The sequence below is a fragment of the Melozone crissalis genome, unplaced genomic scaffold (assembly GCF_028551555.1).
Source record: "Melozone crissalis strain CALT ecotype California unplaced genomic scaffold, PUWL_Pcris_2 ptg000006l_1, whole genome shotgun sequence".
Classification (NCBI taxonomy): Eukaryota; Metazoa; Chordata; class Aves; order Passeriformes; family Passerellidae; genus Melozone; species Melozone crissalis.
The window spans coordinates 39,046,224-39,064,384 of NW_026535784.1; the positions used below are offsets into that span (position 1 = coordinate 39,046,224).

At 39.0% G+C, this 18,161-nt stretch overlaps 1 protein-coding gene across 2 annotated transcripts in view; it reads right to left on the bottom strand.

Annotated features, from left to right (window-relative positions):
- The window catches only part of PPP3CA (protein phosphatase 3 catalytic subunit alpha), a 170,684-nt gene that overhangs the window by 90,772 nt on the left and 61,751 nt on the right, over positions 1-18,161 (bottom strand). For both annotated transcript variants that reach the window (XM_054292703.1, XM_054292706.1), the window contains exon 2: positions 9,163-9,363. In XM_054292703.1, the coding sequence (XP_054148678.1) occupies positions 9,163-9,363 (201 nt within the window). The remainder of the gene's footprint in view (positions 1-9,162; positions 9,364-18,161) is intronic.

Sequence of the window (18,161 nt, forward strand, 5' to 3'; positions counted from 1 at the left end):
TGTTTTAATGCCCTACAAGATGCACATAATGACCCCCGTGTCAAAAGAAAATGTTACGGCTTGACACGCTACCAGTACAAATCATGTACATTATTGCCAGAATCCCCTGTGACACTTACCAAGACTTTCTGAAATCAACTGCAGATTGAAAAGATGTTGAGCAAAACTGATCTTCCTAACTGATACATTTATTTGGAGATCATGGATGTTTTTAGGCTGTAAAAAACAGCTTAAAATACTATTTTTAAAAAATGAATTTAAATGTTTTGAACTATAGCAGCTTTCTTTTTCATTTAAAAAGGCAGTATCTTCAGAGGCTATTATATACACCTGGAAATTATTCTATAAAAGTTTTCTCCAGATAAATGCAGAAAACCAAATAAAGAAAGCATCTGTCTCAGCTCTTGTAGTATTTCTTAGAATAATTAAAATGCTAATGCAAAAGCATGTAAAGGCAGGAAGAAATAGAAGAATCACCCAGCCCAGAATAATGTCCTTCTCTAAGTATCATTTCCAACTTCTAATGTTCTCTGATTTATGCTCAAAGTGATGACAGGTATGTTTATAGTATCTCTTTAAGAAGGAACCTATTAGTTATCTCCTTTGCACTTGTTAGTACCTCTCAGCAGGTTTTGGTGAAAGGTTAGACACACAAAAATAGGGCAGAGATGAAGGCAAGAGACAGCTGGTGTCAGCTCCACACGCACAATCAGACTCTGAACAACAGAGGCACACCTCTGCACAGCAACTCCCAAATGAGATTAACATGACGGTACCTCCAATGGCAACAATCAGCTGACACAAATGCTGTTTGCTCTGACTTGCTATTAGCCCACCCCCTCACACTCCTCTGACTCCTTTTCTTGATTTCTGTACTGCAGCCACTCTACAGATGTTGCAGGTACAGTGTGATTAAGACCAAATCAATTCCCCTTTCAGCCTCACACGTATAAATGATGACTCCATAATTATTTCACATTCAAACAAAATGGGGAACTCTGTTTTGTTCATCTGTGACTGGTACATGTTTTATTTTCCAAGGGAGAAGGCAAACATAGGCTGGAATTTCCCTCTGCCTCCCTCTAGTTCTTACTCATTTCAGTAGCTCCTCCATCCAAAATGGATGGAAGGAGGAACATGGGTGGCTGTGATTTCAGCAGCAATCCACTGCATTCCCACATCCCTTACTAATAGAGACTACGACCTAAGATTCTGTTAAATTAACCAAGGTGAAAATCAAAAGGAGGAGTAACTGGGCAAAGCTAAGAGAACACAAAAGGCAAGAACAAAGGTTCACTCTTCTTAATGAGCATTACACAGTACAAACATCATGGTCATTTCCAAAAAAGAACTCAAGTATCAAAAGACCCAGGTCTAACTCAAGCTGTGCCACTGACTACAAAATTGCAAAGCAGTAAAAACTCTGATTTACAAGTTTCAGATACATATTTGAGAAGCTATAATAAACAGCACTGCTATGATGTACTCTGTCTGCTTGGAATAGTCCTAGAAGAAATGCTAATGCCCTATACTGTGCTGTCAGTATTTACATGATGAACCACCCACATGCTAAATAAAAGATGGCAAGAACAAAGTCCTGAAGGCTTAGGTGTTTGCAAGCAGTTGTTTTTGTATTTTTGCTGGTGGTAATTTTTTTAATCAATGCAATTTCTGTGCTGACTTGAAGCCCAAAATATATTTGATCTTCCATTTCACAGCATCAAATTAAGCTCCATATCTGAAGGAAATCTCAGATTCCACAAATTCAGTTTGGCTTTTTTGACTACAGTTTTTGCACCAAATAAAGTGAACCACAGATAAATCATTTATAAGAACAACTGAGGTAGTTGTAAAGAATATATCATCAGTAGTATCCACTGTGTTGGCAATAATGATAGATTTAAGCAGCTGCTACTAGAAAACATCAGCTCTGCCAAAATGTCAGATACTAATGGCTGAAGCAGCTCAATTAAGTTACAAGACACAATTGCTTTGTTCTATCAGGGATGCAGGCACACATATTTCAATCTATATCTGGAACCAACAGAAGCACTTAGGGAAGGACCAGATTAAAAAAAAATCTGATTATATACAGCCTTACATCTTCACCTCCTTACAGAAGAATCAGATTTTAAGCCACAAGTGATCTGATGCATTATGAGTTCTCAATAAAACATGCAAAATAGCTGGAGTAGTGTCAGTTTTAATCAGCAACCCAAATAAAGGATCCAATCAAGATCACTTTAGCTGTTCAACAGTATGCTTAAATGGTAAATTACTTTAAACATAAGTTTAAATGCAGGTTTTCTGTAGTTTAATGACATTCAACAGTGATAACGTAATGAAAAATAATTGTGCAACAGCAAACTGTGTTTATGCTACATTGAGAAAGAGGATATCTAACACATTTTAAAAATTATGTCAAACATTTCTTCATAAAGTCTAATTAATTTGAGAAAGCATATCTGCTTTCTTCTTGCTGCTTCTGCTTTCTTCTTCTATCTGCTCTTATATAGTAAAAACGACTGGACTACCATTGGTTTTCAAGACATATACAAGAATAGGGGGTGCTATTAATACTTTCCCTTTCCTCCACTTCCCAGTTCCAACCTGTTCTGCTGAAATCTCATCTATGCAAATGAGATTGTGAATGGATATTAAGAAAGAAACAAGTAACAGTTCACTTCAGACATTACCTCACTCCAGACAAAGTTAACTTTCCCATGATGCAGGAGAATTAACTGCAGGCTACTAAATCTGAGAGTGAGACTAATTTGCAGAAATGTGTCCAGGTCTCAGATGTTACTGCTAAAACAGCAACTCAAACTGATACAGTCATACCAGGAGCATTTGCAACTCTCATGCATCTCCAAGATACAGCAAAAAGAGTTGTACTGTAACCAGCATCCTGTTCTGAGGGTGGACCCATCACACGCTCACTCCTAGTGCCACAAACAAAAAAAAAGATGCTTTTTCAAGGTAACTATACTGAATGTCCTATGGCAAAGAAGGGAAAAGTCCAATTCTTATCCTCGAAAGTTGCAGGTATCCAGGCTTCAAACCAGCAATTAAGCTTGAAGACTTGTGTGTCTGAAGACACCAGCCTTATAACACTTGACAATTTGATCACGTATGTGATCTTTTTTCATGGCACATGTGCAAAAATTTTAGTTATACATATTCTGGGAATGCTATAATTTCTTCAACAGTGATCACAGCACATAGGATTTAAGCCTAAGTATGAAATAAATTTTAGCTACAATTACTTTTACAGAGCTGTTAATTTCAAACAAACTCTGCTGTGCAAATATGAATTATCTAACAACATTTGTAGGTCTCTAATAAGCAACCTTGCTTATTTTCCATGCTGAAATTTTATCTTAAACTGCTTCAAACGTAAAAGTCAGAAAGAACTGCTTTAGTTTGACTCTCAGACTGGATCAGATCATTCACATGCATACTAAATTCAATGTAATTTTAAATTATATTCTCTTTTACTATAATGTGGGAATAAATATTTTTATTAACTCATCTTAACATTGATCACTTTAGCTAGAAATTCTTGCTGTTGACAAAATTTTAGCCTGCACAACACTAGCAACCTACTAATGTTATTTCATGCTACCAAATGAGAGAAACTGGGCAAAGGAAAAATATATGTGGGTGGTACATAAAGAAAAATTCAGGCACAGAACACCCTACCATTCCATGGAATAAAGTACCCAGAGAATATCTGGAAGCCTCACAGATCATAAAGGCACATGCTAGTAGGAAAGGGCTTTCCCTCTAGTTTTTATGGACCTGTAATGTACAGAAGTTTCAAAAGGTCACCCAAGTTGTCACAGCTGTTCCCACACGGGCTTGTCCATACGTGCCTAAAACCTTTTTCCTCTCATCAATTTAGTGTTTGAATTGCAAAAACTCTGGGTGCTCCCGAAAACACAAACATTACAAGCAATTCAAGTATTTAAGATGGATTTCCATAATGCTGTGGCATCAACCAAGCCAATGGAATTTTCCACCCAAAGACACTGCAATAATAGTGCAAGTGAGTGTATTTCCCCTTAGTGTGCACAAGGTTAGTACTTCCAAACCTACAGGATACAAACTCCTTACCTCACATTATGTGATGCAAAGGCTCTGCAAACAGCAGTGGTTTCCTTGCACTTACCACAGCCATAAACATTGGAGCTGCAAAAAACACGACTAGGAGAGGAAAATATGGCCAAGGAGTTCTGCAGAGAGTAAGACGCTTTCTACACTACAAGAATAAGCTTTTATTCTGTCTTCCCTGATGCTCTCCTCTCTCCATCTACCAAGCCGCATGCACCTGACTCTGTGTTAGCCTGTGTGCACCGTTTGCACACAGGCTAACACAGAGTCAGGACTTCCTCAATGAAGCATGTTTAGAATGGAAGTATATCTATTTTCCATTTTTTTCTAAGTGAAGGAGTAACAGATGCTGGGCCCTGTGCATAGCCTGGCAACAGCCACCAAGCCAGAAACTACTGTCATGGACACTGCTGGTGGGGCAGCCACACAAACAGAGTTGAGAATATCTGTACACAGACAGCTGCCTCAGTAATATTCATGCATTACATTTCAGTACACATACTAAAAAGTATAGTTTTATGAAGATGTATATGACTTAGGTTTTAGTGTTCTTAGTTTACTGGAGGACACTCTCATCAGTACTGACGGGCAGAACTAGCTAAAAAGACTGGAGTGAGCACAAAAATGAGCTATATAAAGTGTGGCAAGAAAAAAGAGCACACATTAATTACTTTAAAAATAGATATCAACAGGGAAAAAAGACTTATCTTAAAGCACCAATACATATCTTACAAGTTTATTCATTTGTGTAGTCATATGTGCAAAAGGTATCATGCTATTTTCATTCACTATCTGTTAATATAACAATATCCTCAAGGAAAATAATCTAAAAAGTACAAGCAAAGATGTGCAATGATAGATATTAGATAAACATATCATTTTACAGTTCTAGATCTATCCTGTAGTTATGTATGTCATTTAAGGAGGTACACATTAAAGCACAAAGAGAAAGTCACCCATGCAGTCAAAGGGACACATTCTTGGTATGCAATTAAGAATGTTCAGTAGCCAAGCAGCATATTTTAGATTTGGGAGAGCCCATAAAACCATGCAGTCAGTCAACATGCAAAGAAAGGGCAGTGTTTATCACTTGCTCAAAATCACTCTGTATAGTAATGAACCTCTGTAATGAGGCTACCTAGTCAATCATAAATCTGGCATTCCCAAGTGTACTTTGGAGTGTGATTTCAGTAAATACTGCCATCAGAGTGATTCAGAGATATACTTCCTTAGCCTTCTAGAAAACAACAAACACTAAAAATGAGCCAATTTCCCCATGTGTCATTATACTGTTATGAACATAATACAGGACTGGAAATCCTAAGGCTGCCATAAAGCCATCTGTCCACTGAACACCTGTAGTCCAGTGGTAGATCAACCTCATTAAACACACAAGCTTCAAATGAAGTCTGCATTTCTCCAAGCAAAGAGGTTACAGATGAAGTCAGTCAAGACAACATTGCCTCATCACTTCAGTTCATATTCCTACCAGTGAGCAGGAGCCCAGTGTAACTGCAGGAACAGCTCTCCATGTCTGTGAGCCAGACCTGTAGTGCATGTGTGGAGCAAACAATGGCAATTTGAGCTACATTCACAAATGGGTTCATCAGGAATACTTCAAAAGGCTTATAACCTTGCCAAATTTGAAGATAAAATGCATTAACTCAAATACCAATCACATTGATAGCTCCAGCTAACCACAGATACAAAGTAAGTTTTATACACAAATGCAAAATAATTGATTGTGCATGTCACATTCAGGCTCTTTGCATGACTCACACCCAATTATCATTTCCTTGCTCAAATTCAAGCCTTGTATGTACCCACTTCATTGCACATGACTTATAAACAGAACTCTGATACTTCTTCTGAGGACAATTTTACCAACCCTTAAAATAAAAAAAGAAGTGAAATTTCAAATGACTGGATGGTTGCACAAGGCTTTAAGAAAGAACTTGTCATATTCTTTAACACTTACCAAGTATATCACTCTAATAATCCACAATGCTATTGCTTCTACAGTTACGCTCTTCTGTTTTTCTTCTTTTTGATGATCACCATCTCATAAGCCAGTGACAGGAATATATTTCTAAAAGATGAATGCCTCTCCCACAAAGAATCCCATATTAGGGAGGTTTATTAGTGGTTTATGACTGTCATTCTTGAAAAAGATTGCTTCTCTTGTATTGAATCCTAAAATCTATTTTCTTATCCACTCTATCAGTGTTGGTTTGTTTGTTCTTCCCAATGTTTGAAAAAAGATTTCCTCTACTGCATAGCTATTTCCTGACTGCCTGCATACCTGGCACTTCCACTACATCATCAGACAGTTGATATTCTCTTTATCCAGTCACCTGCTGTCATACTACTCATACAAAGAAAATTGTCAGGCCCACAACAACCATGCCTCACAAGCTTTCTCAACCTCCCCCTCACAATTTAAGTTCTTCCTTCTTTTGATGATCACTTTCATAACTACAGCTTTCATGTTTGTTCATACAGAAGATTAGCACTTTCTCAGCTACCCTGCTAACACACATCAGGAGCCCAGCTTTCCTATGCTGGCTTAAAAGAAAGTAGCTACCAGCTACCCCGAAGAATACTGCAGTATCATAATCACTGCATGAGAATAATTTCAAAGGCAGGAACAAAGCAAGGTGTAGGCTTAACTGAAAAAAGAATCAAAGACTTATATTATACCAGTGTTATACAATGGGGTAAACTTCAGAAGATTAATCCCCAAATATAATTCAGAACAATTCCAACACCTTCAAATGCATTTAAGAAGAAATTTGAAGAGAAAAATTAAAGAGAGAGGGAGAGAACATTAAACACAGGCTTATGGAGATCAGCTGGGACACAACACACCAGAGCTGTCCTCCTACAGTCTACATCTCTCAATGGATTAAAAAAAAAAAAAAAAAAGTAAAAATGACACCCCCAAAAAAACCATACAAAGATAGAATTTTCTGTGTGTCTGACACTCAGTTACAGACAAGGGTACTGCACCTCTACAACTTCTTTGATTTATTCTAAAGTGTCAAAAAAAAAATATATCTGCAGAATTTTATTTTCAGTCAACTAAGGATCCTTTTATTCATTCTGTTTTCTTTATTCATCCGTGAGCTGCAACACGATTGACATCTTCTCCATCAGAACTGTACAGCAGCATGACAACCTAATTATTACATAAAAAATGATACACATTACCTCTCCAGGTCAAGCTACAATCCTCTAGTTGGATGTCATTTTTAAAATTACAAGCTTTAATAAACTGTGCATCATTCTAGTCCAGACACTACATTCAGCTTCAGAGAAGGTTTCCTGATAATGAAGGGTTTGTTATTTCTATGTAGTGTTTGGTGACTGCTACCAGTACTGCCAATAAAAACTGGTAACCCTACCGCTGCAGTAAATCACTATTTCTTGTACTTTTTTCAGGGCACTCGAGAAGCAAAAGTGATGAAAGCACCTGACTTCTTAAACCAGGTTTTATACTTTGGCTTCACAGTTTAAACTGGCTGGAATTAGCTATCTTTTTTCCCCCCAGCTAACTTTCTATGCCACAGATCAATTAGTTGTCAAAAATGCATTCATATCTAGTAGCAACAACAAAATATGGGAGGACACCATTAGAGCAAGCAAATGCATTCATGCATTCAGAATGCAGGCAGAGGCAGGAGACAATTAGAGAAGGAAATTCAAAAATAAGGCATTTCCTGAGGATTAATGAGTGGGTGGTAGTGTTTGACAGTCAAGGGCAGGATGGGCTCTGCAACCGGCACAATTCATTAATCCCCCAGGCAACACAAACTGCTAATTTTTTTTCTGCACTTCTTATTTTCCTTAACATCTAATTAATATTTCCACTAAATTTGACACCATAATTCCCTCACAGAATCACAGAATAGTTTGGGTTGGAAGAGACCTTAAATATCATCCAGTTTCAACCCCTCCATCACAGGCTGGGTAAGTCCCACTTGGACCACATTGCTCAAAGCCCCATCCAGCCTGGCCTTGAACACTTCCAGGGACGGAGCATCCACAACTTCTCTGGGCCTGTGCCTCACCACCCTCATAGTAAAAAAATTCTTGCTAATATCTCATCTAAACCCACCATCTATCATTTTGAGGACATTCCCCCTTGCCCTGTCACTATGTACTTTTGTAAGAATTCCCTCTTTTCTGTAGGCCCCCTTCAGGCACTGGAAGGTGCTAAATGGTCTCACTGAGGCCTTTTCTTCTCCAGGCTGAAGAGTCCCAGACCTCTCAGCCTCTGTGCAGAGGAGAAGTGCTCCAGGACCCTGACCATCTTCATGGACCTCCTCTAGACTTGTGCCAACAGGTTCATGGGCTCCTTATGTCAGGAGCCCCAGACTGGATGCAGCAGTCCAGGTGGAGTCTCCTCACCACTGCAGAGGGGCTGGAAGAGAATCCCCTCTCCCTTGCTCTGCTGCCCACGCTGCTTTTGATGCAGCCCTGACCACAGCTGGCTTTCTGGGCTGCAAGTACACATTGCCAAGACATGCTGAGTTGCTCATCCACCAACATTTCTAAGTCTTTCTTATCACCTCTGCTCTCAGTCCATTTTCTGCCCAGCCTTTATTGGTGCTTGGGATTGCCTCAAGCCATGTGCAGGTTCTTACACTTGGCCTTGTTGAACTTCATGACATCCAGAGCCCAATGCTGTCTGAACAGTACTACTATGATAAATAACATCTGTACAATTACAGAATTAATACCTGGTGCAAAAGGCCAGGTAACTTGCCACGTTTCAGAAAGTAGTTGTAATTTTCTCCTAAAGACTAAAAACATTGCCTGCCTTAGAAACAGACAGGTCTCAGCAGATGCAATCCTTTCCTTTAAATTACAAGCTGCTTGATGGCCTCCATTATCCAGTGGTAGCAGACAGAGTGGAGCAAGTATGGGAGAGAACAACTGATTTTCAAGCTGCCTTTCAGTGCCTTAGGAAGCCACATACACTAATGCATCACCAAACATGTCCCAGCCAGCAACCATTCCTCTCCATCACCATAACTCCACACTAACCTGTGACAGGTGCATCTATGTCCAGCAAATTCTTTTCCTGGCGGAGAATCGAAGCTCCCTCTGTTATTATTCTCAAAGCGACGCTCTCTTCCAGTCTCCCTTCTTTCATAAGGTGTGCCTTTAAGATATCCACACGAGGTTTCCCATCATTATCAAACACTTCCTTAGCTGTGAGACGGTGACTTGGAGGAAATGGGACAGCTACATGAAAAAAAAGACAAAAAATATATGGTCACTCTTTACAGAAAAGCTTCTATTACTGACACATTTCAAAACACATTTCTGCTGCAGAACAATGCTACCAAAGATTTTCTACTCCCTCTTACAATTTGTGGTTCAAATTGTACATAGACCCGCAAAGATACCATTAAAGTGCATGTATTCTACAAGATATATTATTAACACATGCAAGAAATAATTCATGCTTATAAAAAATTGAGAGGAGTATATTTCGGCCATAATTACAGGTAGATACATTCAAGTAAATCCCCCAAAAGGCATGGGAATACTAGGGAAAGGAGGGAACAGAGTTGAAACTGCTCTGGTAGAAATAGAGAACATTGCCATCCCTTTCACTAACGGCATAAAATGCATAAACAAGTGCAATATTTAATATCTGTGTGTGGACATGCATAGATAAACTCCAATTAAAATTCCAAAACTAAGACAGAGCTCTCTCTAATGACTTTGGGTAGAGGGATGTAAGATGTTTTCCCTGTATAAGTGATAGCTTGCTGCACAAGATACATCTGAAACCCATCAGTGCTGAAGAGACCATTCCAGCATGGACAGGGCAGAGGATGCATCAGACTGAACATGGAAATAACTGGACAAATAGAAAGCTTGTCCTGGCAACATGGCTGCAACCTGCATCCTGTCCTCAAGTAAGGTCAGAAGCATAAACTTGTATGTTCCTGCTCTCCTGGGGCCAGCTGGAGCAAGAAGGCTCAGAGGTGATGCTGTCAGTTGCCAGGATGAGGCTGGAACATGATCCCAGCTTAACCCCCTTCCCCTCCCAGTTCAGTTGGAGTGGCATTAGGCAGCACCTGCCTCACCAGCCACAGGGTAATTATCCTGATCCCCGCCACAGATGCAAGAAGGTCAGGTTGTTCCAGAGCTCCAAGCAGGAACAGGAGGTAGCCACAGGGCTGGTTTCAGCTGGTCACATCTGCAGTGTAAACCTGTCCCTGCCAAAGGGTCTTGTCCCCTGTGGAATATCTTACTGGCAGCCTCACCCCACCCAAGACATGAGACCCTAACACAGCAGATCAATATATCCATGAGCTTCAATTTTCCTCTAATTGCACCAGCAGTGGACTGCAAAAACCCCTAACTCTCACTCACTATTTAAAGTTCAAACCCAACACTCTTCTCTTACACTACCAAAAGTAACAGAGCAGAAAATAAAAAAAACATCACTTTACAGTTATTTTCCACTCATATTTTTGACAAAGACAGCTTTAGAAAATGCCTTTCCCCCCACCTCAATCTTGTTTTCATTCCTTATTGTTGCTTCAGCAGTTCATTCACTGAAATAGTCTGGAGGGGACTTATGAATGTGGGTGTCTGAAATACACTGAAGCCTGACTGCTCTCAGACTTAAACATGGGGAAAAGGGGGGAAAAGATGAAAATTTATGAAATAAACAATTTATTATATAACACAGAAAAATAATATCTTTTCTAAAAAACAGAAGGTGAGTGATAGCTCAGTAGTTCTCCAAGCCTCGATCCTCCTTTTACAAAAACAAAACCCTGGAAGACTACCTAGTCCTAATGATCCTGCATTTCCAGCATGGAGAAAGGAGGAAGGGGAAAAGTTGGTACATATGTGCAATCACTATGGCTGGAAGAAGCACATGCCATTAGCTTGCATTCCTTAGCAAGACAGCAGCCACTGCTCCTCCTCAAAGGCATGATAATGCACAAACCTATGCAGTGCACCGGTACTTTGAGGTAACTACCGTATATGCTTGCATGCTGATAGGAGATTTTTACATTTATAAAGACAGAGCAAAACACAGATGCAATGACAATAGCAAACAGAAGCTATGACATAAAACCTACTGATATAGAAAAAAATGACATAAGCTGCAGGACTGTAAGAGTTCTGCAGGCAGAGCTCTAACAAAGATGTACCCATACCTAATTAAAGAAAAAAGATACTCTTCCAAAAGCAGATGATTCATGATTAATTAGCAAAAACATGAGTGACTGAATAGACCATAAATTGCATCTTCCATTATGAGAATATTAACTTTGAATGATTAACTTTGAATGTACAACATACACAGAGCTTCCACAGAAGAACAAAGTAAGAAATGGTCACACTCGTGCAGAAGTCAGTTAAACATCATTTTTACTAATAACACCCGCAAATGCCGGTATGAACCAAAATCCTTTTATAAATACAACAAGCATTTAACTTCCATTGCTTTATAGAGAGCAATGTTACCATATGAATACACAACTATCTATCTGTTTCTCCATTCTTTTTTTTCTTTTTCTGCTTTTTTAAACCTATCGTATTAGTATATATAAGTAAATAACAAATGCAATAAATTCGACTCTTATCAGAAATAAACCCTAGAATTTCATCAGACACCAACTGTGCACACAATACACAATGAGGAAGAGCACAGAACTGGGAGAGGAGGCCACCAGGGAAAGGCAGGAAGAGGAAGGAGTGGGGTACTGAGCTGTCAGTATTGAGCTCCTCGCCACAGCACAGCCCCAGGGGATGTTTTTGTAAAAACAGGCAGGAACCTGTATTTAAGCAAAGGCCATAAAAACGGAGAGGCAATAAAATGTGCATCTATATATAAGACATAATTTTAGAAGTTTAGAGACAAATCTCGCTACAAGACCACCACACGAGACTCATGCATGCCTAATCATATGCTATAAAACTTAAAACCTGGACTGGTGTCCATCTCATTTACATTACTTTCTTTATACTAGCATAAAAAACAAACAACTATTGGCTAAGCAAAACACTACCCTGGTGGTTTGGTCATAAAACATGGACCACAACCAAATGCAAAGAAACAAAGTTTAAAATCCTTGACCTCAGCCTGTCAGTAACAGTCTCCTGAGATCCTAAAGCACAAGAAAATTCTCTTTAACCATTTAATAATGGGGATTTTCCACTTGTGCTTTCAGGTCTCTTGAGCATGTTCCAGCAAATGGAGGAAAAGATCAACCTGTTCTTTTACTGTTCTTGCAGGCTCCTGCAAAATCCATCTCATCGCTAACACAGCCACTGCAAAGGTCAGAACTCATTACTGTTTCTCTCAAATATTAAGCAGCCTCTCTGGAACAAATAAATAAACCATAAAGAGCTCTGCTTAATTAGAGTGGACCATGTGTGCTCGCATAAATAAAATACAAGCATGTGGCAAAGCAAGCATTATTTTGTTTATATATTATTCATTTTAAAATGAAGCTGTACACTAAATTAATACTCTCAGAGGAGGCTGCCCATAAAAAAAACTCTCTTTCATCAACATTCAAGTTCCCAAATTATCTCCCCCTGTAATACTTGTCCTATAATTTTATGCAACTTATGCTGCATGGCTGACCATAACTATAGCACACCATACCTTTATGACACATGTATGCTTGCTTTTTTACTTGTAAGGAAAACACACCAATAACATCTGCTAACATCTCAATAACCCAACGCACTGCATTTGTCTGACGGAAATTTGCAATTCTCCATTTTGAGAAACATTTGCTCTACAGCCATGCAGAGAGCACAAGTTAAACACACTGACACTATGCCACAGGTGCAAAAAACTTAAAAGGTCACTCTGCAGCTCTGGGGTTTTTACATCTACTTCTTCATAGCCTTCAGACTCAGTATGCACAAAATTTTCCTAAAACTATGATAAAAATCATCTCTGAAATGCCAACAAAACTCTATTTTTTAAAGACAGGAACATTTTTAATAGTTAACTAACAGGTTTTGCAATCTGACTTTGAAAATTTAACCCATTTTATAATGTGTTTGAACATATAGCATAACCCAGAGCATTACTGCTGACCAATAACACCCATACTGGAGTTTTTACTATTTAATCGGAATTCTGCATTTCTGCACCATATTGGGTCTGACAGAACCTATGCAGCAACACAAAGACACAGCCGAAGATCAACTTTTCAACCTAAAGACATGAATTTAACATTACCTAATTCCTGTACAGTTGCCTATGAACTTCTGGTTTACATGGTTTCTATGAACCTAAGGGGAGGGAACGATAACTTTTTTTTTTTTCAAGAACCCTACTTAATTCAGGTGACAGACTGAAACAAGAAGATGAGTCACCATTATCCACAGCTGCTAAAGGGGAACAGAGTGAAACCCCCAGGCAGTGCAGGGCTCACCAAAGCAGTGGAAAAAGGAAAGGGAACTGCCAAAGATGTTCAGCCATGCAAGACATGGAATTCTCATGTGACAAACGTCCCCTCTCAATAGATTTCCTCAGGCACCACATGGATAATGCTTTCATCTCCATACACAAGTTTTCTGGAGACAGATTCAATGATTCCAACACACTGAATCACGGTGATCTCTTTGTTAACCTGCATATTACTTCCTTAGCCAGTATTTTTTTAGGAGTAGCATACAGAAAGTTGAATTATTCAGAAGACAAAATTTCTTTTCAATATAAAATTTTGTACTATAGCATTCATACCATATGCAAGTTCTTATTAGTTTTTTTTTGTGTACTTGCCAGGGAAATATGTCTACACCTGATAAAAAAAAAAATCCAGCTATTTATGACAGCAAAAGAGCCAAACCAAAATCATCTCAGTGGAGCTAAAAGTGGAACACATGTTCTGATGTTTCCTAACAAAAACTATAAGGTTTCATTTTACATTAGCTACTGTCATTAGAGTAGGCACTGAAATTGGCAATCTCTCTCTAAAAGATCAAGCTTTCACCTGCTATTTTAAGACATGACGTATTTAAGGACTGTTTTTACTAAATCTGCTCACCAGATGGTGAAAGTGTTGGAAATTAGAATCTGGAAAATAAATCTACAGTATAAAATAAGAAGCAGCTATGAGGATTCCTACAGAAATTTAGCATGAATTTTTCTTCGTTGCCAACAAGTTCTTGCAGTGTAATCAGAAGAGCTCACAACCGTATTTGCTAAAAGACATAACAAAATTAACATCACTCATGAGCAAGACACTTGGCTTCACAGAAAGCTGAGGTTTTCACTGGGCTAGCCAGTCAATACTGCAAAAAGAAAGAAAGAGTCCATCAAAAAGAATGTTACATGAAGACACCTTTGAGTAACAGCACCTGTATGTGAACCGAATTGGGAGCAGACAAGAGAGTCACACCTCAACAAAGCCCACATACACCAAATTTAGAGAAAAGAGAGAGGAGTTCCTTTCACAGATATTTCAGCTGACAACACAGAAAACAGGCCATTTGACATGAGGCAATAACACCTGTGGCCTAGAAAAAACAGAAGGTACTACAGGTTGGCAAGGAAACCGCTTCTCACAAGACTGAGATGAGCCATGCTAGCATTATTTTTTGGTGAACAAAAGCTCAAACTATAAAAACTTTAAAAGGTAACAAAGGCTTCATCAAATACGCCAGTTCCAATGAATATTTTTAATATATTCTGACACTTCAGTCATAACTGGGGAACATAACAGCAAAGACAGAATCGCCTCACAGAAGCGTGCCTAACTTTGGACAAAAGCTGTGACAGGACAGTGTTTGTAAAAGGAAGCGCTGTGACAACCATGTCCTGATCCCAACACGCTGCCATGTTGTTTCCAGACACTAAGGCTGTGGCGTTCTCATCAGTAGGCTTCACTCCTCCAGTGAAATGTCCCACTCTAAGACAACCCATTCCAGCACACTTCAAGCAATCCTCATGCAGAATAACTCCATGACACCTTAGGAAGCACAACACCTTTACAGGATTTGAGCCTCAAACTCACAAGGGAGGGATGAAGTCTCACCCCTGTGCACCTTGTTACTTTCACAGGAGGGCACTGCCTCTGACCAGCTGTGGAGCTGGGACTGACTGGCACACTGTGCCACCAGCTATGCCAGTACATCTCAACCACATGGAAAAGTTTTTGACAGGATGATCTCTCAACTGCCTCTGCCATTTTAATGAACATACAGTGATCTTTTTGCACCAGTGGCACAGCAGAAAGGAAGGACAATAAAAGTCACCATTAACTTGGACCAACAGAGGGGGGATGAAATCCTGTCATTTCTGTCTAATTACCAAGCTGAGGTATGATGGGCTGCCCTTGGGTGGATGCCAGGTGCCTGGTTCTTATGGGATGAAAGGCTAGAGTACTACCACTTCCCACCATTTCAGGAACTGCCATGGCCTTTTCATGGCATTACTGGCCTCCTCCAGAATACACAGTACCTAACAATAAGAAAAGTATATAGCAACACTTTTCTTCAACTCTTTAAAAGAGCATAAACCAATCTTCTCGTAAATTCAGGTCAAATTATACTTGGAAAGAACCACCATAAGTAGCTATGTCACCTTCAGTCACTTAAAAAAAACCATGAAAAAAAACACTCACTATTTTAGGATTTGATTTTCTTTATATTCACCTCAGGAAACTTTAAAACTCCGAAGAAGAATTTACACAAAGAGGTTCTTCCAAGAGGTTAGAGCAGTGGCCCATTATTCTTACTCTGGGCTTAAATGAAGAATAGTTATAAAAACCACCAAGGCCTGAATAAACACACAAGATTCCCTTGGTGGCTTGACCCTTGACTGGTGAGTTGATTGACTCACCCATCGCACCCACTCTTGAACACTTTTGTAATAAATTGTAGCATTGATATCAACAGCATAGATAAATGTACATCTCTGTAACAAGCCAAATCTAACTCTAATTTTCAGTCCTTATCAAGCAATTAGCAATAAAACTGGTTTTCAGTTTTTCAGAAAAAGTCAGAGAAAAAAATACATCAGAACTTTTCCAGAACATTTACAGGCAACAGACACATCAGAGAGCATAGGAACCCTGAGAACCTTGGAGGAGGCACAGGCTGGAAAGGGGAAGGAGGTACACTTTAAAACAACTGCAAGAAAGAAATGCCTCCTAATTCAAAGAAATGGGTCTGTATGAAATATCAAATTGTAGTGGACAAGGTTATACACTGGCAGCATTCCCAGAGTATCTTTTGGCCAACTACTGTAATAAACAAACAAATCCTATCAGTCTTAAAGAGCACAAAACAACACACATCCCTATAAAATATTGCAAAAGAGTATTCTTTCCTTGTGTTTGAGATCATATGCAAGTATCTTTGACATTTACAATCCACTCTTATCCACAGTCCATGGATAAAAAATCAACTAGAATATAAAGTGGAGAGGAAAAATTCATTTCAATAGGAAACATTCCCAGTTAGGACCAACACATACAGTAAAAACTGGAAAATGTGATCGTAGCTTCCTGGCCTCATCAGAAAAGTTTATTTTTCTACTTTGTTACACCCAAGTTTTTCCATAGGCCTCGAACTGAATACTGTTGAGCTTTGTTTTTATTAGCTTTTGGAACAGAGAACAATAATTACCCAGAGTTTAAATTCCTTTATGAGAACAATTCATTTGGAGAAAATAGTCAGGGGAAAAAGAGCCCTATAACAATGGAAAATACCAAAGGTCTTCCAAGACTTAAGATAAGGAATCAGGCACAGTCCTCCATCCCTCAAAACACTTGAGTGATGGATAATTTCTTTTCTATGGTAAAGCTTCACTATTGTTCCTAATTTGAGGCAATTAGGAAGTAATTGCACTTGAAATTATTTCAGTCTACAGGGGGAAAAAACCCCAAACAATCAATTCTAGGACCTGGAAAACCTTCAGGTATCAATACAAATTTATGGCACCGTTTTCTTCTGATTTTTTTGCTCAACTTAAGTCAGTTGACACTGCCACATTTCAGTCTTATATAGCAAAGGTAGCTGAAAGAGAGACTGCAAATAAACCCTCACCTACAAAACAGAACTCCCTCTCCAGCCTTCTGAGCATAATGAGGTACCCTTTACCAAATTCTGTCAGAAATCAGCTTGGCTTTGAGGACTAATTAAAAAGTTTCTAGTGACATGCAAAAGGGCAGAAAGAAAAGACCATTTCCTTTCCAAAGCTGTTCTACCAGGGCAACCCAGATTTAGCTTCCAAAAATTGAACACTGTACATAGCCTGGCACTTGTCAGACAAATTTGTTCAAACAAGTCATAGACTCATAGAACGGTTTGGGTTGGAAAGGACCTTGAACAGCATCAAGTTCCAACCCCTGTGCCATGGGCAGGGTCACCTTCCACTAGGTTGCTCAGAGCTCCATCCAGCTTGGCCCTGAACTCCTAAAAGGAGAGATGACTAAGTGCAAGTAAAGCAGCCTTTATTTGGAGTAATTCTGTTTCCTAACACTCCTTAAATGCCACATTACAGAAATTGCTCTGCTTAAATGTCAGCCTGCAGAGGTTGATTCCTGGAACAAGAAACACCAGCACAAGAATCCTCGGCTGCTACAAGAAAGTTCACTGGGCAGAGGAAATGAAAAATTCCTACTAGCATTACTAAGTAATCATTTAAAAAAATACATTTCACATTTCAAATTTAAGGCTATTTGGCACCTAGCAATTGATAACTTTATGTGCAGCCTAAGGACAAGGACAAAGACAAGGGGGCAGGGATGCTAACAGACCAAGGTACTTTACTGCCATGTTGACCAAAGGACTTGCAAGTAGCATCTTTGAATCACAAAAGTTTTATTTTATTTCAATTTTTTTTAAAAGCTATGTTTTGATGAAACAAACAAACTCAAACACCTTACGTAAGACAATAAATATCAGGGTGGGAAAAACATTTAAAACGTTAATGTCTGAACTATGCCCTATGAACTAAATAAAAAAGACATGCTGACTTGTAAATGTTAACCTAGTTTATTATTCTGCTGATCATGAGACATGCAGTAAGTAGCAGATAT